The sequence below is a fragment of the Girardinichthys multiradiatus genome, chromosome 13 (assembly GCF_021462225.1).
Source record: "Girardinichthys multiradiatus isolate DD_20200921_A chromosome 13, DD_fGirMul_XY1, whole genome shotgun sequence".
Taxonomy (NCBI): Eukaryota; Metazoa; Chordata; class Actinopteri; order Cyprinodontiformes; family Goodeidae; genus Girardinichthys; species Girardinichthys multiradiatus.
This window is the reverse complement of record NC_061806.1, coordinates 24,273,255-24,297,221: the sequence shown is the minus strand read 5'-3', so window position 1 is coordinate 24,297,221 and position 23,967 is coordinate 24,273,255. Positions and strand designations below refer to the sequence as shown.

Sequence of the window (23,967 nt, the reverse complement as noted above, 5' to 3'; positions counted from 1 at the left end):
ATTATATTTTTAAATATTTGATAATAAGGAGAAAAAATATGTATAAAGACATATTTTATGACAGTATTAAAAATACTAACAATAATAACAAAATTTATAATAATTTAATTAAATATAATGTTCATTAAGTAATATAACTATCTTGTTAAAGGCATCAATACATTTATAACTTTTAAGCAGAAAAAGATTTGGTGAAATAAATACCAACATCAAAAACGTTTTATCCCATTTGAATAAATAACTGAATCTGACTGCACTGTTCAATGGTTACGATTAATTGGAATGTATTTACCTGACTTTTGTGAAGTGCCTTGAGACGACATGTGTTGTGAATTGGCGCTATATAAATAATGCATAGATTACAATCATTGAATCTACGGAGCACAGCCTCATGAGGAATTAAATATTAAAATCACATAATGCATGCAGATAAGAGCAGGAAATCATCTAGGAGCTTCAGCCTCTCTGTTTATGGCATCCTGGTCTTCATCCATCAGCTCATTATTCAGAAATCCTTCCTCTCATTCCTCCATGCTTTAATTCACTTGCGGTGCCTCCTACAAAAACCTGCCGGCTTCCTTTGCTGTTTGGAGGGAAAGCTGCGTGTTGATGCAAACCGCTACAAGTTATTTTGGGTGCGAAGCAGCATTTCAGATGTGTCATATATAGTGTCAAACAGTAGAGAGATCTGGAAAGAAACCAGAGCTTGCTTTCAGAAGGAATCTAGCAGGCAGATTTTAACCATCAGAACAGATTGGATCTATGTGGCACAAACTCTGACAAAAAATGATCGTTAAATCCTTTAAGACAGGGTTTTAAAAACAATTTTATTCCATTGCTGATGTTGCTTTTAGACTTAGACAGAATGTATTTGTTATTTACTTGAAAATGAGATTTTGAAGCAATGGCTCATAGTAAACAGGAATAATAGAAAAGGCAATATACACGAAATCAAAAAGGTCTCGAAATAAGAAATATAAAACCCTTTTTATTTGTGGAGATAACTCGCATTTTAGAAAAAAACGTTTTTGCTTTAGGTGAAGAAAAGTACATACTTTTATTTATGGTTTAATTATGTGTAATTATGTTTAATTATAGTGTTTTATGGAGAAACAAGCAGTTTCCCACAGTGTAGGTGACTTGTTTCTTCCTTTAATATTTGGAGTCTTGGGCTATGTTAATATTTACATTACCTCAGAAAGTATTTGACATTTCTTTTTACATTTTCTCCTGTTACAATCCCAAACAGTGTGTTCTATTCGGTTTTTACGCAGTAGACCAACTCAAATTAGTGCATAACTGGGAAATCATCTATCATTTCAGATGAGAGATTGGAACAGTGCTCCATGAGATGTTGAAAGCTTGGGATGTTTTATAACCTAATCCTGCTCTAAATGTCCCCTCAGCTTCATCCTAACCTGTCTGCTGTGTTCCTTGGTCTTAATAATGCTTAATGATGCTAATGTTCTCTAACAAACCTCTGAGGCCTTCACAGAACAGCTGGATTGTACTGAAGTTAATTACTTAATTACACACCTTCCTGATTTCTGTTTCCACACACTCTGGGTGTCAAATAGGGATGAGTGATATGGGCTTCAACATTAACAAGGTATTTTGTGATATTTATTATGATAATGATAAAAGTGACCATAAAAACTTCTTTGTGGTCTTTTTTAGGTAACTGTGTGGATGTGACTGCGTGCAATTGCAGTTAAAGCCCCACAAACACAAATACCGCTCCTAAAAAAACACCCTTAGAAATAGGCTTCTTCAAGACACTGTTTACATTAGAAGGGTATATTTCTATCACTAAACTGTACAAAGTGACTGTATTAAAATATATTTTCAAATATATAGATATGTATTGATGGAGAAAATAGTAAATGTATCAACAACAATCCGGACAACAATGTTCGTTTTTGGGTGTTTCCACACATACATTATTATAGGGACTTTATCATTGTCATTATAGACCCAAATCCTTATCAGGATAAGAAATTGTTCCCGATGGTGATAAATCGTACAATAAATGTCCATCCCTAGTGTCAAATAATGTCACAACAAAACCATTAAGTTTGTGGTTGTATTTTACTTACCTGTAAGGTACAGTATGTAGTACAATTCAGTATTTAGTACAATTTAGTCAGTTTAAATAAAGTTTATCAGTTATTTAGTGCAGAAATTCTTAGCAAGTCCAACGTTTTTGGCTTTTCCCTTTTTAGGAAAAATGACAAAATCCACATTTGTGAGTGACTGAAGATCTTTTAACTAGGCTGCACTGTGGCTCAGCTGGTAGCACTGTTGTCTTGCAGCAAGAAGGTCATGGGTTTCACTCCAGGGGTCTTTTTGCATGGAGTTTGCATGTTCTTCCTGTGCATGCGTGGGTTCTCTCCGAGTGCTCCATCTTCCTTCATCAGTCCAAAAACAACCCGTCTCTGCTAAACTGCCCTCAGGTATAAATGGGTGTGTGAATGGTTGCTTGTCTTCTGTGTCTCTGTGTTGCCCTGTGATAGACTGGCGACCTGTCCAGGGTGTACCCCGCCTCTCGCCCATCAACTGATGGAGATAGGTACCAGCTGCCCCGTGACCCTGTATGGAAGAAGCGTTTATAGAAAATAGATGGATGGATCATATGGTCCATACAGAGCAGTTAGAAATTACACAGTGTTACCTGACTGACTGACTGATTGACTGACTGACTGACTGACTGACTGACTGAGACATGCAGAAGACAGACAGAATCAATAAATCAATCACTATTTCGAGTTAAAGTATTTGTGTGGCACGTGTAGATTTCTTCTGCCGCTGTCTAATGCAAATGTCTACATGTGGAAATTTGACGTGAAATAAAAGCAGGCAAAGCTATTTTCAGACTGGTCGTTTGAGCAGTTTGAAGCTGATGTGGTCATTGCCACCCTCTCTTTCATCTCCCGTGGACTCTGGGACAGCACGATCAATAATTCAACGACATCCCACTTTTGCAAGCGTGACCAATGATTTCCACTCTCACATACTAACACACACATCCACTCTAACTTTGATGAAGTGTCATCTTTTTTGACATCCCACTTTCCCCTCTCTCTCTGGTTGCAGATTTTGCGAAGGGCCGATAAAAATGGTATGTATCCCAACATCAAACACACGCAAACAAATTTATATACAGAGTTTTAATAAAAAACATTATCATCATGTGTGAAGAAACAGATGTGCTCTCTGAATGAAATTAAAAATCACAACTCTCTGCTGATGCTGTTTCCATGGAAACAGGAAACTGACACCATTATCAATACAGTTTTGTCTGTGAGCACTAATGAAGAAAATCATCAGATATGTGTAAAATTGCAAAAGTGCAACATATAGGGCTAAAACATTTAATCTACCCTGGATATGTTCATGTAGTTTCCTTAGTTAAAATAATGTGATCACTGAACTGAATGCCAGAACATGTCTGAGAAATGTGGGACAGAATCACGTTTAGCCCTGTGTTGCATCACCTCATCTTTTAACCATCAGTAGGACCAATTGTTGTATTTGTTTTCTGTATGTTATGTTTCATCAACTGGATGGCTGCCTATGTTGCTGCAGGAGTTTCTCTATAATTCTGCATTGATAGTGCCTTTATAAGAGTGCAAATGTTGCCCAGACAGAATGGACTAATGCAGCCTGGTATCAGTAGAGAGGCTGGCTTTTGGATTGAGCATTGAAAGCAAGCCAGATGCTCTCTCTTCTTTTTCGGCCTAAAGGCACAATGTTCATCGTTTCCAAAGAGAACTTAACATTTTTATTTGTAAGACCAGAGGCTGATTTTCCATTTCACCTCCATTAACCCCAAAAAGGTACCATAGAGTTTGGATGAGCCTCTGGATTTTGTTTGAGTGCCTTTCTCCACATTATATATACAGTTGTGTGAAAATATTTGGGTAACCTGTGACACTCTGTGTTTCTTTGCAACACATTTAGACATATGGATATTTGATATCAATTTTAATAGTACTGACAGATTCAAGTCAGATAAGTAAACAATAAAAATTGCATGTAAGGTCTTCTAAAATGTTCTGTAAAAAGTAATAACGAAAATATCATTACTGTTGAGAAATATATTAGGACACCCCCACATTTATTTCCCCTAAAATAGTTAAAATTATGAATTATATATAAATTGCAAAAAATAGGACAAGACATTTGTTAAAAACCATATAAAAAGGATAACATGCCCTCAAATCTAAACAACAGAGTTGTGGTTGAAAAAATTAAAAGTTGACCATGCAAAGACATCTATTGAAGCAAAATGTGCTTGAAAAGGACTGATCAAATGTCTTTATGAAATTGTGTTCAGGATAAATTTGAACAGGCTATATTTCCTTAATAGAGCTCAAATTATTAACATTTTTTTTTCTCGGCTAAATGACATCGACTGGTCAACCATTACAGAGCAAAGTTTCCAGGAAAATATATTATTATTGTCATTATTTTTTGAGATAAAGAGAAAATGTAGACTGTATATTTAAGGTAATGCTTATGTATTTGTTGTTTTGCCAATATTGTTTATAAATGACATAATCTTTTTCAAATACATTTAAAATTTTTATTCAACTCGCGGTGAGCAGAGGTTAAAAAATGTTTTTCTTTTCTTTTCAGATATGGAATAATTAAAGACTAATTTCATGATGAAATGTTTCTCATATTCTGACCCTGGGTGCAATCATCAAGGCTGCTCCAAATTACCAATTATCTGCTAATTAGATCAGGACTCCTTAGAGCACTGCCATGGATGTGCTGTTGCCATGGGATTGATTTACTTGATTGTTGACAAAGTATTAAAAGTTGCTATTTATTGAGGAACATATACATGACTTACAAAACCAGTCATTTCCCAGCAGACAGTTAAACTGAGATAACTTTAGGCAGTTATCGATCCTGTGCAAACTACAACCTGTGGACACAACATACCTTGTTTATGTACCTCTGTAGGGAATTTTGTCACTTTTAACTTCAAATGTTCATCTGAAATTCCTCTCCTCTTGTAACTTGAGAGATTTGGCAATATAATTTAAGACAGTTTTTGCAAATGCATTTATCCAGAGTACCTCTGGCCGTCTCTTGGTAATTTTGCAGTGACTTGATAACAATGTCTGGATTTAGAAAATGAGAAAACATGTATTTGTTTTTCTTTGCCAGTGATGTTTTAATTTTTACATATAAATGTAGAGAATTTAAGCTATGTTTACATTTCTCTAACATCTTAACACCCCTTCAACCACAAAAATAAAACCATTTCCAATTTTTTATTACAGTAGTCCCTAAATTAATCCCAAAGGCCACAACCTGAACAGACCTTATAGCTTGTCTTTAAAAATGCGCATGGTTGTTGCTGTTGCTGTTGTTTGATGTAATCCAAAGTTATTCATCTATTAGACCCAAACAATAACATTAAAGTGTTTTTTCTTTCATGACCTTTTTTACGTTTTGATAATGAACATTAGTGAACAGAAATTACTGTCAAGAAAGATGGATGGAAACTCCGGGAGTGTGTCAGGTAAGTGAATGGTTCGGGTAATCCTGTTTTACTTGCACTTGAAGTAGAGGTGGCACCAGGTGGGTGATCTTGGAGGGGAGCACGGTGGAGGGTGAGCCAGGGTTCGTTCGCCGGTAGCCAGAGGAGCCTTGGAACCGGAATGCAGCCAACTGAGAAGATAATCCGTGAAGTTCCCTGCAAAGAGAGGATCTGGGTTTTCTGCATAAGCAGACTGGATAGAGAAGCTCAGGACTGGAGGTAACCTGGGAAGGAGAACACGAGAAGGTAAGTACTCAGAAAAAATCACAAAGAGATTTGTCTTGGCTAGCTAGAGTTACCATTGCAGGTTAACACTCAGGCACCGGAGTGTTGGCAGCCTTGGGTTCTTAAGCTCCTCTCCTGTTGAGGCTGAGGGAGAACACCTGTGAACTCAGCTCCTACCGTGCGTCTGGTGCCATCTAGAGGTTGGATGGGGTTAGTAGCAGGTAAAACTGGTGAGCAGAAAAAAACTCCCAGAACTCCGATAGTACTCCCCTCCTCAATGGCCACTGCCTGGACCCTGCCAACAGGAGTCCACAATCCGTCAGACTGCGTAAACTGGGTGCCCCAAACCATCCCAGGTGGACGGAGGGGGTTCGGCCGGAGGGCAAGAAGGATTTGTGATGATGGGTTTGATCTGAGAAACATGGAATGTTAGGTGAATGCGGAGACTCGAAGGAAGCTTTAAGCGGACAGCTAAAGGACTGATAACTGCCTCAATCTCATACGGGCCAATGAACCTGGGGGCGAGTTTCTTGGACATCGATTTTAATGGGATGTCACGTGACGAGAGCCAAACCTTCTGACCAGGCTAGTATTGGGGAGCTGTAACCCTTCTCCTGTCTGCAAACCTTTTGTTCTGCTTTGCAGTGCGTTGAAGGGGTTGTGAGGTGGCTGTCCAGATATGTTTGCATCTACGGATGTGATAATGTGTTGAAGTGAAAGAGATATATTTTTCGTCAACGGAAAACAAAGGTGGTTGGTAGCCCAGAGAAGCTTTGAAAGGGGAGAAACCAGTGGCAGCAGAAGTGTGGGAATTATGAGCGTACACGACCCAAGGCAGAAATTGGCTCGAGTCCGTGGGGTTGGTTGAAGTTAAACAACGGAGGGTGGATGCCAGTTCTTGATTCATTCGTTCTGTTCGACCATTAGACTGTGGTTGATATCCTGAGGTTAGAGACACCTTAGCTCCCAATGCTGAACAGAATTGTTTCCAAACCTTAGCTATGAACTGAGGTCCACAGTCTGAGAGGATCTCCAGAGGTATTCCATGGAGTCTGAGAACATGTTTCACCAGACGTTGAGCTGTCTGAAAGGCAGAGGGTAGTTTTCTGAGGGGGATAAGTTGACAGGTCTGAGAGAAACGGTTGATAATAGTGAGTATGATGGTCATAGATTTTGAAGTGGGAAGTCCGGTGACAAAGTCGAGGGCAATGTATGACCAGGGTCGCTTAAGAATACAAAGGGGTTGCAATAGTCCTGCTGGTGGTTGGTTAGAGGACTTGTTTCTAGCACAGATAGCACAGGCTTGTACATACTCTTTCACGTCTCTATGAAGGGACGGCCACCAAAACCTTCTGGAGATGAGAGCTACGGTTCGACTAGAGCCAGGATGGCCAGAGAACTTGGATGAACGGAACCAGCGGATCAAGCGGGACCAGACAGTTGATGGGACGTAAGTCCGATTTGGGGGTCCAGGTCTGGGATCTGGTTTAATCCTGAGGGCCCGGGATACCAAGTTCTCCACATCCCACGTGAGGGCTCCAACCACAAAACTTGGTGGTAGGATGGGAGCAGGTTCCTTGTCAGAGTCGTCCGGGGAGAACTGTCGAGAGGGGCGTCGGGCTTGATATTCTTGGAACCAGGTCTGTGTGAGATCGAGAGGTCAAAATGGGAAAGGAAAACGGACATACGAGATTGGCGAGGGTTAATGCATTTGGCTGCTTGAAGATAGGCTAGGTTTTTATGATCTGTCCATACCACAACTGGATGTTCAGCGCGCTCCAGCCAATGACGCCACTCTTCCAGGGCCAGTTTTATTTCCAGGAGTTCGCGGTCTCCCACATCATAATTTATCTCTGCTGGATTGAATCTGCGGGAGAAAAAGGCACAAGGGTGAAATTTGCCATCAGAATCTGCAACTTGGGACAGAACAGCTCCTGCTCCAATGTCGGACGCATCTACTTCTAGAGTGAATTGTTTTGAAGGGTTTGGGTGAATGAGAATGGGGGCTTGAGAGAAACTGTCCTTGAGTCTATGAAAAGCAGCATCTGCCTGTGGAGTCCACTCAAAAGGGTGTTTAATGGAAGTCAGAGCGGTTAATGGGGCTGCAGTTTGACTGTAGTTTCTGATGAATCTTCTATAAAAACTTGCAAAACCCACAAACAGTTGAAGCTGTTTATGTGAGGAGTGGGCCATTGGAGTACAGCCTTTATCTTGTCTGGATCTGAACGAACCTGACCACCCTCTAGGATGAATCCGAGGAAGGTAATTGAGGTCTTGTGAAAACACACTTTTCAGCTTTTACATATAAACGGTTCTCTAGGAGGCGTTGAAGGACCAGGCGGACCTGTTGTTCATGCTCTGAGAGGGTCTTTGAGTAAATGAGTATGTCATCTAGATAAACAAAGACAAAACGATCAATGACGTCCCTCATTCACTAGGGCCTGAAATACGGCCAGGGCATTACAAAGGCCGAAAGGCATAACAAAATACTCAAAATGTCCCAAGGGGGTCTTAAAAGCTGTTTTCCATTTGTCCCCCTGGCGGATTCGGACGAGACGGTAAGCATTTCCGAGGTCGAGTTTGGAGAATGTGGTTGCATCTTGTACAGGTTCCAATGCGGAAGAGATGAGTGGAAGAGGATATTTGTTCTTGATAAGATTGAGTCCCCTGTAATCAATGCATGGATGAAGGGATCCATCTTTTTTTTCCCACAAAGAAAAATTGCGCCCCTAGAGGAGACAATGAGGGACGAATGATGTCTGCAGCTAGGGATTCGGTGATATATTTTTCGAGAGTTTGTTGTTCTGGGCGTGAGATATTATATAATTGCCTGGAGGGCAGAGGAGCCCCAGAGAGAAGGTCAATGACGCAGTCGTATGGCCTGTGAGGGGGTAAGGGCAGAGCCTTGGTCTTGCTGAAGACCTATTTTAAATCCATATACTCCTTAGGGACTGCAGTTAAGTCTGGGTACTCTGCTGTTCCAAGATCAGATTCTGGTTGTTTGGGCAGAATGGCTGAATGTAGACAGGATGAGAGGCAGTTAGTGGACCAGGAACTTATTTGACAGTTTGACCAATTAAGGAGTGGATTGTATTTTTGGAGCCAGGGAAAACCTAACACTAAGGGATTCTCAGAAACAGGAAACACAAAGAAGGATATCAGTTCTCGATGATTGCCTGAGATTATTAATTCTAGAGGTTTGGTCTTGTGTGTTGAAGGTTCTTTCCGTCAATGGCAGAAACCAGGCTTAGGCTGTTCAGAGCATGTTGGAGTAATGAGGACATCTGTTCAATCTGTTGGTTGGTGTGGCGTTGTTGTTCCAGGAGGGATCGAAGTGAGTTTCCGTGGGACTGGATCTGGAGGCTATGATTTGAAAGAGTCCTACTGAGTGTATCTGCTGGGTCAGATTTGTCTGAGAGTTCTGTCATTGTTTTTCTAGCTGCTTTGACCAACATGCATAAATACAATCAGGAAACAGGAAAGGTTTAACAAGTTAATAATGAAATACACTGCTCAAAAAAATAAAGGGAACACTTAAACAACACAATATAACTCCAAGTAAATCAAACTTCTGTGAAATCAAACTGTCCACTTAGGAAGCAACACTGATTGACAATCAATTTCACATGCTGTTGTGCAAATGGAAAAGACAACAGGGGAAAATCTTTGGCGATTAGCAAGACACACTCAATAAAGGAGTGGTTCTGCAGGTGGGGACCACAGACCACTTCTCAGCATCTATGCTTTCTGGCTGATGTTTTGGTTACCTTTGAATGTTGGTGGTGCTTTCACACTCGTGGTAGCATGAGACGGACTCTACAACCCACACAAATGGCCCAGGTAGCGCAGCTCATCAAGGATGGGACATCAATGCGAGCTTTGGCAAGAAGGTTTGCTGTGTCTGTCAGCGTAGTGTCCAGAGCCTGGAGGTGCTACCAGGAGACAGACCAGTACACCAGGAGACGTGGAAGAGGCTGTAGGAGGGCAACAACCCAGCAGCAGGACTGCTACCTCCGCCTTTGTGCAAGGAGGAACAGGAGGAGCACTGCCAGAGCCCTGCAAAATGACCTCCAGCAGGCCACAAATGTGCATGTGTCTGCACAAATGGTTAGAAACCGACTCCATGAGGATGGTATGAGAGCCCAACGTCTACAAATTGGGGTTGTGCTAACAGCCCAACACCGTGCAGGACGCTTGGCATTTGCCAGCCAACTGAGAACATAATCCGTGAAGTTCTCTTTCAAAGAGAGGGTCTGAGTTTTCTGCATAAGCAGACTGGATACAGAAGCTCGGGACTGGAGGTAACCTGGGAAGGAGGACACGAGAAGGTAAGTACTCAGAAAAAATCACAAAGAGATTTGTCTTGGCCAGCTAGACTTACCATTGCAGGTTAACACTCAGGCACCGGAGTGTTGGCAGCGTTGGGATATTCAGGAACTAAACATATTATAGATGTTTAAAAACTTGAGAATGGGTCAAAGCTATACTTTCTAGCAGGACACCAACCCTAAACAAACAATCGAATAGGTTAGATCAAATCATATTCATGTTTTAGGATGGTGTAGTCAAAGTCCAAACCTAGATGAGCTGGAGGATCTGTGACAAGACATGAACATTTCTGTTTAAATATGTTATCCATCCAATCTGAATGAATTTAAGCTCATGGAGAATTAATAAAAATGTGTGTTTCTAGATGCACAAAACTTCCAGTCTTAGTTCTTAGTTACAACGGAGTGTGGTTCTGGGTTCACAGAAATTTAGGGTTGTAATGTCAAAACATTTCAAAGGTTCAAGGGGTGAGAATAATGAGAATATTTCTGCAGGGACCTGTATGGTAACTCTATAGGTTATGCAAGGCTTTGAAACACTGTTGAAAAAAGGAAAAATCATTCGCAGTGGTCTGGGAATTTGTTTGCACCTCAGGGTCTCTGAAGCCATTCAGAAAGCAACTGGCCTTTCTTTCAATTTCACGTCCTAAAAAGGCAAAAATAGCTTAGCACTGTTCACTGTTCACATGGCATAACATACTCCTATGTCCATTAATATATATCCATCCCACACTGTGAATGGTTTCAGGGCTTGTCACGCCGCTTTCATGTTGTACAGTAATCAGCTTATATATCTGAGCTTAATGACAGTGAGGTACTTTATGTTACATTTATGTGCAAGAGGCTTTTCCTTGCAGTATCTATGGCAACTCAGCACTCATACTTAACATCGGCACTGTGGCAGATTGGCAGTTAAAGATCACCCACCTCAGGTCTACACAAACAGGCAGACACAGCTGGAGGCAGAATGGCACTCTGTCCACAGTTTGATATTCAGGACGTTTGCTGTGGAGCTCCTCATTTTATTTTTAAAATTCAGCTTATTTTTTTGCCCATCAATATTTCATATTGCTTTATTCTTTTCATAATTGCAGCACCTCAGAGCATAAAAGTGGCTGATTATTCCAGATTGCTATCACATTAGTCTAAAAGAAGATTTGTGACGACCCCACACAGACACAATGTTGTTTGCTGGAATAATAAAAACAAGAACATCAATTTCTCTTCAGTTTGATTACTTCTATTGTTTCATAACTGAGAATTTGATGCACTTGTTGCAATGACATCAGAGTAAATTTTTAGTTTGCTGAATGTCAACTGAGTCGGTATTAGTTTTATCAGAATAGAGCTAAAAGAATTTACCAAGGTGTTTTATATTGAAGGAGAAAAAATAAAACGGTTCATTACTCTTTATTACTATGGCCACCACAAAAATCTTTGACCTAAATGAGATCAAAATTCCTTTCATGAATCCTGATTTTCATTTCGCCCTCAGACGACGGAAAGCTGTCCTTTGATGAATTCAAATCCTACTTCTCTGATGGAGTCCTGACTGCTGAGGAACTGAAGGAGCTTTTTCATACAATGGATACTCATAACACAGAGTGAGTCAAGTAATCGCCTAATTTTGTTTTCAATCTGCTCAACACACAGGACAGATTTGAGATATGAACAGACTGGAAAAATATAAAATATATGCAATGTATGAGATGTAGACGAAAACAAGCTTTTATTATTCTGAACAAAAGTGTTCTCAGAGTTCTGGAACACACATGGCTTTCATTTAGTTTTACAGAGAACTGTGGCTTTGTTTAAACTTTATTCACACAGTTTTATGCTAAATCAAACAATTCAAAGTGGGTTGACTTTCTCGACAATAGGCTGTGTGAAGTCATATTTCAAGTCAAAGCGGATGTTTTCTCCAAGTTCTTCTTTTGCTAATTCACTGAACACTGCTTAACCTCTGCTAGATGGAATAAGCTGTGGTTTATGGAGTTAAAATTTGATTCATTATGTTTATAGCTTCAGAACAGAATTTCCTGTCAGTACTTTTAACTTCTCAGAGGCTCATTTGTTTTTGTTGTAGCTCAACGATCAATCCTCGCCCTCCTGTGACCTCCTTGTACTTTGTTCCTCTTGGCCTGTTTATTCACAAGCATAAATCAGGGCCACCCCAAGCCTCCATGGGGCCCTAAGTGAAATTTGTTTTTGGGGCCCCCTATTTTTGCCAATATTATGGATTGCTGCAATCAACAGTCAGATGATCAGATCATTTCCACACCTACTATGAACTCATTGCAGCCCTGGGAGTGCTGTTTATATTATCCTATATCTATACAGCATCCAGTTTTACCGGACGTAATAAAATAAACTAATATTCAATGTATTTACAGCAAAATGTTTATGTTTATTGTTTTCAAAAAACTTTCCGAAGGTTCTCCCTAATAAGGCAGTGGCCCTCTGATCACCTGCTCTGTACTGTCTAACTCTGAGAGGAAAGATGGCCACTCAGCTGGGTCAACTGACAGAGCTGGTGGTGATCCATGGTGTGAAGGAGACTTTGAGGTGGAAGCTGCTGAGGAACAGCCAAAAGAAAGACAATGACTAAATAACAAGGACTTTAAATTTGAGTTGTCTATGTAATTATTATTCTAAGAATGTTTTGCACTACAATGAGCAATTATAAAAGATGTTCTGATGTTAACCTACCAGGTAGATCAGCAGTGGTAGAAGACACAGAGGAGACAGTGGGGATTGAGGATGGAAGTGCCAGACATGACTTAGTAGAGGATACAGACTGACCTAGGATGAAAACATCAACAACAAAACGATAGTTATGTTAGATGTCATTTTAGACATTGTGTCCATTGTGTCAACTTACATGAGTGAAATAGCACCTTTACCAAACACTTTGGATGAGTTGTGTTGAATAGATTACTGGATAAATTTGAATAGAACAGGTTTTGCATCACGATAATACAACAACTCAAGAACCACTTAATTTTTTACTTCAAGATAAGAGTTTCAAACATAAAACCATGATGAGAACCTTGAAGCAGAAAGCTGTATTTTCAGTGCGTGTCTTAATAATAGATAACATTTATGGTAACAAATATGGAAGGGGGCTAAAAACATATAACTTTTCATGTGTCTTTGACACGTTATGGGCATGTTGTTTGTGTGTTGTGCTGATATGACTTCGTGTTCAATTGTCAGATTTATTGTGGTGTTTTTATATCAAGGGAGTTCCTGCCATGAGATCTTGCCCCGCCCTACTTGTTACTGAGAGTAAAAGGCTTAAAAGCATTCCCCCCCATACTCCCTTCGTTATACTGTCTCCATGTTGGATTTTGTATTGATTTCTTCTTTAAACACTCTAAACTCATGAAAGACCTCTCTACATGAAATGTCCTTTCCTGATCAATACATTAATCATGATAGACTGCCCATTGTTAGTGTGTGTTTGAAAGAAAAACCTTCATCTTTGTAACATTTTTCTGATATTTTTGTGGATGCATGTCCTTTCCCTCCTTGTAAAGCACATTGAAACTGATTGACAAATTGCTGAACAAGGAGTAAATTCTTATTACCCGTACTCGTCGTCTTCCGCTTTATCCGGGACCGGGTCGCGGGGGCAGCAGACTCAGCAGAGACACCTAGACGTCCCTCTCCATAGACACCTCCTCAAGCTCCTCCCAGGCTAACGTAGAGACATAGTCCCTCCAGCGTGTCCTGGGCCGTCCCCTGGGCCTCCTTCTGGTGGGATGTGCCTGGAACACCTCCCGAGGAAGGCGTCCAGGAGGCATCCGGTATACAGGGGTTGGACAATGAAACTGAAACACCTGTCATTTTAGTGTGGGAGGTTTCATGGCTAAATTGGACCAGCCTGATAGCCATTCTTCATTGATTGCACATTGCACCAGTAAGAGCAGAGTGTGAAGGTTCAATTAGCAGGGTAAGAGCACAGTTTTGCTCAAAATATTGAAATGCACACAACATTATGGGTGACATACCAGAGTTCAAAAGAGGACAAATTGTTGGTGCACGTCTTGCTGGCGCATCTGTGACCAAGACAGCAAGTCTTTGTGATGTACCAAGAGCCACGGTATCCAGGGTAATGTCAGCATACCACCAAGAAGGACGAACCACATCCAACAGGATTAACTGTGGACGCAAGAGGAAGCTGTCTGAAAGGGATGTTCGGGTGCTAACCCGGATTGTATCCAAAAAACATAAAACCATGGCTGCCCAAATCACAGCAGAATTAAATGTACACCTCAGCTCTCCTGTTTCAACTAGAACTGTCCGTCGGGAGCTCCACAGGGTCAATATACACGACCGTGCTGCTATAGCCAAACCTTTGGTCACTCATGCCAATGCCAAATGTCAGTTTCAATGGTGCAAGGAGCGCAAATCTTGGGCTGTGGACAATGTGAAACATGTATTGTTCTCTGATGAGTCCACCTTTACTGTTTTGCCCACATCCGGGAGAGTTACGGTGTGGAGAAGCCCCAAAGAAGCGTACCACCCAGACTGTTGCATGCCCAGAGTGAAGCATGGAGGTGGATCAGTGATGGTTTGGGCTGCCATATCATGGCATTCCCTTGGTCCAATACTTGTGCTAGATGGGCTGCCAAGGACTACCGAACCATTCTTGAGGACCATGTGCATCCAATGGTTCAAACATTGTATCCTGAAGGTGGTGCCGTGTATCAGGATGACAATGCAACAATACACACAGCAAGACTGGTGAAAGATTGGTTTGATGAACATTAAAGTGAAGTTGAACATCTCCCATGGCCTGCACAGTCACCAGATCTAAATATTATTGAGCCACTTTGGGGTGTTTTGGAGGAGCGAGTCAGGAAACGTTTTCCTCCACCAGTATCACGTAGTGACCTGGCCACTATCCTGCAAGAAGAATGGCTTAAAATCCCTCTGACCACTGTGCAGGACTTGTATATGTCATTCCCAAGACGAATTGACGCTGTATTGGCTGCAAAAGGAGGCCCTGCACCATACTTATAAATTATTGTGGTCTAAAACCAGGTGTTTCAGTTTCATTGTCCAACCCCTGTAGATGCCCGAGCCACCTCAACTGGCTCCTCTCAATGTGGAGGAGCAGTAGCTCTACTCTGAGCCCCTCCCGGATGGCCGAGCTCCTCACCCTATCTTTAAGGGGAGTGCCTGGCCACCCTACGGAGGAAGCTCATTTCAGCCGCTTGTATCCGGGATCTCGTTCTTTCGGTCATGACCAACAGTTCATGGCCTTAGGTGAGGGTAGGAACGTAGACCAACCAGAAAATCGAGAGCTTTGGTTTTTGGCTCAGCTCTCTCTTCACCACAACAGACCAGCACAGCGCTCCCATTACTGCAGTAGACCTTAGACTGCAGTAGACCCATTACCGCAGACCTTAAGGCCACAGCTATGGGCAGGAGCATCGACAATAGATGCGGAGAACATGGTCCAACATCCCCCGGAAACTGGTCAAAGCTCTCCCGGAGGTGGGAGTTGAATACATCCCTGGCCGAGGGCTCTGCCAGATGTTCCCAGCAGACCCTCACTATGCGCTTTGGCCTGCCAAGTCTGTCCAGATTTCTCCTCTTCCAGCGGATCCAACTCACCACCAGCTGGTGATCAGTGGACAGCTCAGCCCCTCTCTTCACCCGAGTTTCCAAAACATGCGGCCGAAGGTCCGATGATACGACAACAGAGTCGATCATCGACCTTCCGCCTAGGGTGTCCTGGTGCCAAGTGCACTGATGGACACGCTTATGCTTGAACATGGTGTTCATTATGGACAATGCGTGACTAGCACAGAAGTCCAATAACGAAACACCACTCGGATTCAGATAGGGGAGGCCATTCCTCCCGATCACGCCTCTCCAGGTGTCACTGTCGTTTACCACGTGGGCATTGAAGTCTCCCAATAGAATAATGCACTCCCAGGGAGGGGCACTATCTAGCAACCCCGACAGGCACGCCAAGAAGGCCGGGTACTCCGCACTACCGTTCGGCTCGTAGGCCGATACGACAGTCAGAGACCTGTCCCCAACCCGAAGGTGCAGGGATGCGACCCTCTCATCCACTGGGGTAAACTCCAACACGAGACAGCTGAGCTGGGGGGCAACAAGCAAACCCACCCCAGCCCGCTGCCTCTCCCCTTGGGCCACTCCAGAGTAGAAGAGAGTCCAGCCCCTCTCGAAGAGATGGGTCCCAGAGCCCACGCTGTGCATGGAGGCGAGCCAGACTATTTCTAGTTGATATCTCTCGACCTCCCGCACAAGGTCAGGCTCCCCCCCCCAGCACATTCCACGTGCCTAGAGCCAGCCTAAGCATCCGGGGATCGGGCCACCGAGGTCTCCACCTTCGTCCGCCGCCCAATCCTCTTTGCACCGGTCCCTCACGGTTCCCCCTGCAGGTGGTGGGCCCACTGGGGGATGGCCTCGCGTCTCTCGTTCGGGTTTGGCCCGGCTGGGTCCCGCGAGGAGCAACCCAGCCACCAGGCGCTCTCCGATGAGTCCCGACCCCAGGGTGGGGCCCAGGCTCCGCCGTACCGGGCAATGTCATGTGCCTCAATTTAGTAGTCCTCATGAAGGTGTCTTGAACTGCTCTTTGTCTGACCCATCACCTAGAGCCTGTTTGCCATGGGAGACCCTACCAGGGGCATTTAAGCCCCAGACAACATAGCCTCTAGGATCATTCGAGCACTCAAACCCCTCCACCATGTTAAGGTGGCAGTTCAAGGAGGGGTAAACTCTTATTAAATATGTAAAAATAAAACAATATTTTCTGTCAAATAACAGCTCTTTTAATGTCATATGCTGTGATCTTTCATACAGAAATAAACATGGTTGATTACAACCATGCAACGTTGAAGAAAACGTCTGGGTTATTTGCACATCTACACAAAAACTTGTTCTTTTTTATTATGTGAGGAGATCTGCTGTAAAAAAGAAGGACTGCTTTGGGTTTATGCTCACTGCCTGAGCAGATTTTCTGCTTTTTAACTCCATTGTTAGTTTTCATTGAACAAAATATGAGCAACCAGGCTAATTATGTTCAAAACCATAATTTTGGAAGCAATCCACAACTGCATGATGATAAGCGCTTTATTGAGGTAAATCTGCTGATTTTATTATGTAATTATTGAACTTATGTAACAAAAGCTGACTATACATTAGATGTAATGCACTTCTATCAACTTATATTTATCAGGGCATCACATTTGTGTTTGCAGAGAAATGTAATGCTTATTTCCTGGATATTCTCATATTGAGTGATCTAATTCCACACGTGTTTTAAGTCATTCATCTTTTTTCTCAGTGTAGACTTAAAATTGGATTAAAAAGTAGAAAAATTAGCAAGACTATTGAAATTTTAAACAGACTAATCACACATTTGTTTTATCTTGTTTATCTTGTAAATAACTCATCCAGTCCTCTCAGAAAAGTTAATTAGAAACAGTAAATTAAAAATTAAAAATAAAACAGAGAAAATGGAGTAGTTTGTAAGCCATGTAAGATGTTCATACATGTTCAGTGTAATTAAAGTTATCTGCCAGTATAACAAAATCAATACAATAAATATTCAATATAAACTTAATTTATGATCCAATTTACTTGGCCTTTTTTCTGGATTTTTTTCAATATGCAAGTTGTTATACATTTTCTTCATTTTGGTTGGATTGATGTGAAAGGAGATTCCAGTGATATGTCCTCTTTTTGTGACACATTTATTTCCTACCGAGCAAAAAGCTGTATAAGGATTTCTCTGTGGGAACGTTAAAGCTATCTTTGGACCCGTGTTGCTGGCTTGAATAAACTTGGATGGTGTTTGGGTTCATTTCTATTTAACTGAAATGGAAAAAAGATTTTGGAACAAAAACGAAGCTGAAAATTAAAAAGATGGTCAAAAAGAGATTTGAAGCCTGGAAGAGTTGTCCTAAAGGAGCAAAGATGACTCTCAAAGGTTGATTATTCACAGGTTGATTATTCCCAAAAAAAATGTATTTACTGTAAAAAAATAAAAATAAAAAAAACCTTCATATAAACTAACATTAGGTAAAACTAATAAGCTAAATTAAACTATATCACTGTAATTAATTTAAATCTGTCCCATACTTGGTATAATAGCCTATGAAAATCTGTTGTAAGGGTGAATTATTTCCCCTTGTATTGAACAATCTTTGCCAGTGATTTATAGTACAACAAAATTCAGCATATTTCTTATATGTTATATAAGATATATTTAGGAACATTAAAATTGCCCTTTGATCAAGAATTATAATAACAACCCCCTAGAAATCGTAATTGTTTTAGTCAATAACTAATTTTATTAATAACAACAAGCTTTGTTTTAATTAATAAAAAGAAACTTTAGAAAAAAAACACATCCAATTCATTTCCAAGAAATACACAGTAAATCTAATTCATACCAATACAATATAATAATTCATTCATTCATTCATCATTCAATGAATAAATACTGAATGAACTATATAATAATACAGATAGATTAGATTTAATGACACAGTCCAATCTGACACTAGATGTAATACAAGACATTACTGTAAGGCCAACTTGTCAAACGTTATCTACTGCATTTAAATTTTATTTAAAATTCACCGGTTTCTCATAAGTTTGTGGTTTAATTTTTGAGTGACAATGTTAATTTAAGAGGGTAAAATTTTAAAAAAGGAGGAGGGACCACTTTGATTCCGCAGCTTCTCTCACCAGAATGGCGACTATAAAACCCAAAGAATACATTTGTAGTCCAAATTTCAGCTGTTTCCTTGGGCTTTGGTTCATGCTACTTTCACAGTTGTACCTCAACTCTTACATCTTCGCACAACTGGTGTTGTTCAGTCCAAAAGGTCTCTTAGAAGCTGACAGGCTGTTGGTTCTGGTTCAGTTCATTTGATTTCCTGGGTTCCTAAGTTTGGATTCAGAACTGGGTGATACAAAAGAAATGTAAAACAAAAATGTTCCAGAACGTTAAACCAAATTAGAGAAATATATCAAGGTGTACGTTGCAAACAAAAGTACTTATTGCAACTGAACCCAACAAAGGTGATCAGGCTTCTCTTTGACTCAGTCAGGAAAGACTTCTTGCTTGTTGTAGTTCTTTATCTCTCTGTGTGACTATCAAAAGCCAGCATCTTGAGAAGCAAATAGTTTCTGGGGGAGGAGTCATCACAAGGGCCTGATCAGCCAATCAGAAACAGACTTGGGATAAAGCAAGAGATGCTTTATCCCAGCCCATAATAAAACTGATTTTTATTCTACAATATTTCTAAGACTTGGAGAGAGACAAAGAATTTAAACAAACAAAAACACTTCAATCGGAAGGTTTCAGCTTGTGATCGTCTTTTAAATGAGAAGTTTATACTCTGAGTTTAACACAATATTCCCATTTGAAGATATCTATTTGTAGATTACTAAACCCTTTTCTGAATGTCTGCAATTGTAAAAGAAGATAATTCTGAGATACTTTGACACATATTGATCGGCAGACAGGCACAAAAGACTTCTTCTTCTTGTGGGTGAAAGGTCAGATCTGATGTGTTTGTGCTAACTACAATTGCTATATTTTGCATTTCTATGTGCCCTCTTTGTCACAGGTGAGCTTTTTTTTTTTTTTTTTTAATAAAATCCATGTTAAACTGAAGGTGAATGTGTCCAAATCTCCTTAAATTATGAGCAGAAACAGGCAGATATTGAAGTTGTTAGAACCCAATCTAGAGCTCTCAGATTAAGTACAGTATTGATTAGAGAATGAGTCACCAAGCTGTACGGTCCACCTTGCATTGCAGATGAGGCTTCTCAGCTTGGTGTGCAACACTGAACATGTCTATTTTTAAATGTATACATATTTAGCTCAGAAAACTGCTTATAAAGATTTTGATATGCATGTTTTTATATGCAGTTTTATTCAGTACATTAATGTTATATCATCCATGAGAGTATGTGAAATGTAAAAAGGGCACATCAGAAAGAGTTTAGTAGTCTGTTATAGAGTTTAAAGTCTAACTTCTCCTGTTCTCAGCTGCCCTAATGTCTCAAAGTGTTTTCTCTTGTTCAGACCAGTTTGTCTCCTCAGCTTTTTCCCAGGTGAAAAACAACTACAGCTTCTGTTGAGCCTAATGTAAGCCAACCTACATCTGCAGTTTCTGTAACTGTGACAACAAAATGTTTTGTAATGTAATGTAAGTCTTAAAAATATCTGAATGGCTTATACAATGACTAGAAGACGTGTGACATGTAACAATCACCCATGTTTCTACTTCCTTTCTTATAGGTCTATTGCTTTCAGACCTCCTAAAATAAAGCTGAGAATTTATCTCAAAAAGCAAACATATTCAAAAAGCAAACATATTCTTCAAAGAGTTTCCTTCCTCACAAATCTGACTGAGAAATTCAAATATTCAAAACATGTTTTGCTCCCCTCAAGTTGTCATCACATCATGACTCATCAAATCAAAGTCTGTCTGAAAAGGGCTTTTGTTCATTGGGAAAGAATTACCTGTATTGGTCTTTCACCTTGTAATTGTGCGTTTCTGAGGAGTTCATTGCATTTAAATGTTTCTGTTTTGTCGTCTTTTTGCAGCAATGTGGACACGGATGAACTCTGTGGTAAGCCGAAGCTGTACTGTCACCTCACTTTCAGAGAAACACTCAAATGCTATTTGACATTTTGAACGATATGACCAAACCCCACAGGGCATCTGAATAAAACTCTTTTCTCTTTCTGCCTGTTTTTAATTTTTTCTGTTGCTCTGTAGAGTACTTCTCCCAGCACCTCGGTGAATATGAAAATGTTCTTGCAGCTTTGGAAGAACTGAATATGTCCATACTAAAAGCAATGGACAAAACAAAGAAGGTAAGATATAGGAAATAGCAGTTGTCTTACACAGAATAAAAATTGCTGCATTAGTATTAAATATTAATTTATATCCCTCTTGGGTTCCTGGACATTTTTATGTGTGTTTTTTAAATGTCTTTTATTTTGGTACAACCTTTGCTGTGTTGTTTCATGTAGCAGACATTATAGGCCATGGTTTTGCATTTTGGGGTAAATTTGAATGTTTCATGATTTCTTTTTATTTCAAGTCTTTCATATGTCTTTTAAAACCCTTTGGCATTTTTTGTGCCATTGAGTTATATTCAGAATACATTTTTCTGAATACCGCCGCAATTTTATTTCTATTGTTAATGGTTTTTTCCACTAGTGTTAAAGATATCTTTAAAATATGATGTTTTATCAATGACTTTGCACAACAAATAAAATTGTTTAATCGATGGTTCAATATTTCTGCCAATTTTCTCATCTCTGACTTTAATCGCTAAAACAAATGAACAAAGCCATGAATATTTATTTATGATATAGACTGAAGTTAATGCCTTTCTTTAAAAATACTTAAAACTGTGCATTGAAAAGATATTTGCACCCCTACAGATAGAATAAATGTGTTTTTTTGTCAGCCTTAAAAGTTTTAGATTGTTACAAAAATGTTAACATCAGAGAAGGAACCTGTGGAAATATACCATGATTACCGCTTGACTGCTAGAAATAAAGGAATCATTTAAAAAGAATCTGTCCTGTTGGACATGAAGTACACCGAAAAATTTTAAAAAGCAACACATGAGACCCTTATATTAAGAAATTTGAGAATAGATGAGAAACAAAGTCACCTGCATCTACCGAAATTACTCCAAGAGCACATCAACAACAAATCCAGAAGGTCATAAATTAACCCAGAACATCTAATGCACTGCAGACCAAGAGAGTTCCATGGTCAGAACCACTGCTGACAAAAAGAACAAAAAGGCCCGTCTCATATTTACACAAAACATCTTGATCATCCCCAAGACATTCTGGGAAATGTTCTGTGAACTGACGAGACAAAAGCTGAAATTTTTAGGTTTGTGTCTGGTTACATTCTGTATAAATGTAATTAAAAGCAGAAATCGATGCAACAAAACAACTGACAGTCAAAATCTCAAGTAAAAACTGTTCTGTGATTATATATAAAGATTCCTTAGAGGACCTTTCAGTTTTTGCTCTGCTGTGGTCCCTTGGACCCACAAAAAACACTCCTTTTTATCCACTGCCCATATTCTGTACAGTGCAGCAAATAATAATTTGTCCTCAAACAGATTTCTTCTGTTTTTTGCTTTTCTGTTACACCTTAATGTTTCAGATCATCTGTCATGCCACCCAACACTTTGTCTTCCAATAAAAGAAAAATACATTTTAATTTTAAACAACCCAAACCTTTCTTTCTAATTATTTAAATTGTCATCTAATGGGCCAAGATGATTAAATTTTACTTTTAGATTTAGAAGTCATGAGGGTCTCTGTGTCATGATTCATGTGGTGTGACAAAAAAAACAAATGCTGAAAAGTCAGGCTAAATTTGAGACATTTAATAATAAAATAGAGAGATGAATAATTTGTCTGGCTTTGGCCCTGTCTCTTAGCTGCAAGTCAAGTGTCTTCTCAGCGTGCAGCCCAACTGACTCCTTCTGATCTCCTATTAGTCAAATTTCCATCACAGAGCCGAAAAGGACGAGCCATGGCTTAGTCATACTTATTAACCACCAGAACAAAACATGCTGCACTGGACTTGTGCAGTAAATAAACATCAAACTAAATGAACTACAACAGCGTTAGATAATAGATGTAATAGATCCCATGTATAAGATCCTCTTGATGTTAGTGAAACAAAGTGAAAAGAAAGGTTGGAGGTGAAAAAGGAGAGAAGAGATGAGCGAACAGGCAGTGATGTGGGTAAATTATCGGAGATTAAACACAATCTTTGTGTTTAATCTACAAGGAGAGCCTTGTGCTTTTCTCTCGTCAGACATAAACTGAGAAGCTCAAATCGCTCCTTAGATCTTTACCACACATTTTCATGGGAAAATTATGAGACAAATGGCTGGTAGTAGATCTGGTTGAAAAAAAAGGTTTTATAAGATTTTTTGAGGAAAACAAAAATAAAACCAATGAACCCTTGAGTGAAAGGGAAGAGGTGAATGTGGAACATTTAAAAGCAGCATTATAACCACAAATTTCACTGTATTTTGTTTGGATTTTATGAGAAAGAACAACACAAAGCAGTGCATATAGTAGTAGTTTCAGTGAAAACCAATGGATGACTTTAACGGTTTGTGTGGCGTGCATTTGTATTATACCCCTCTGAGTAAACAACCTTTGAACAAGAATAATTAAAACGGATCACAACAGAACCAAAACATACAAAAAGAAAGAAGAACAAAAACAGCAAACAAACTAATGCAGAAAAAAGATATAAAATTATTAAATTATAATTCAAAATTAAAAATAAACAATGGACAAGACAGAAAAAAATTGACAATTTGGCAAAACTAAAATGAAACTTGATAGGATATGTAAAAAAATATCACAAGAGCAAATGTTTAACGAATGAAAGAAAAATGCAGGAAGTATAACTGGCAAAAACATGAAAAGGGTACAAACTAAAGCAAAACAGAAGCTCACCCAAAAACATAAGTAATATGAAAAACAAGATCAAACCCGGTCAGAATCAATTTCGGCCCCCTTGAACTGGTCAACCTCTTGCCACATTTCAGGCTTCAAACATAAAGATATAAAATTCAAATTTTTTTGTGAAGAATCAACAAGTGGGACACAATCGTGAAGTGGAATGAAATTTATTGGATGAGTTAAACTTTTTTAACAAATAAAAAACTGAAAAGTTGGGCGTGCAATATTATTCGGCCCCTTTACTTTCAAGTGCAGCAAACTCACTCTAGAAGTTCAGTGAGGGTTTCTGAATGATCCAATGTTGTCCCAAATGACTGATGATGATAAATAGA

The 23,967-nt window shown here is 39.8% G+C and overlaps 1 protein-coding gene across 1 annotated transcript in view; it reads left to right on the top strand.

The window, feature by feature from the left end:
* necab1 (N-terminal EF-hand calcium binding protein 1) overlaps positions 1–23,967 on the top strand; it is a 63,825-nt gene that overhangs the window by 860 nt on the left and 38,998 nt on the right. Inside the window, exons 2-5 of the mRNA XM_047383077.1 lie at positions 3,094–3,118; positions 11,603–11,711; positions 20,717–20,742; positions 20,892–20,989. Coding sequence (XP_047239033.1) covers positions 3,094–3,118; positions 11,603–11,711; positions 20,717–20,742; positions 20,892–20,989 — 258 coding nt within the window. The remainder of the gene's footprint in view (positions 1–3,093; positions 3,119–11,602; positions 11,712–20,716; positions 20,743–20,891; positions 20,990–23,967) is intronic.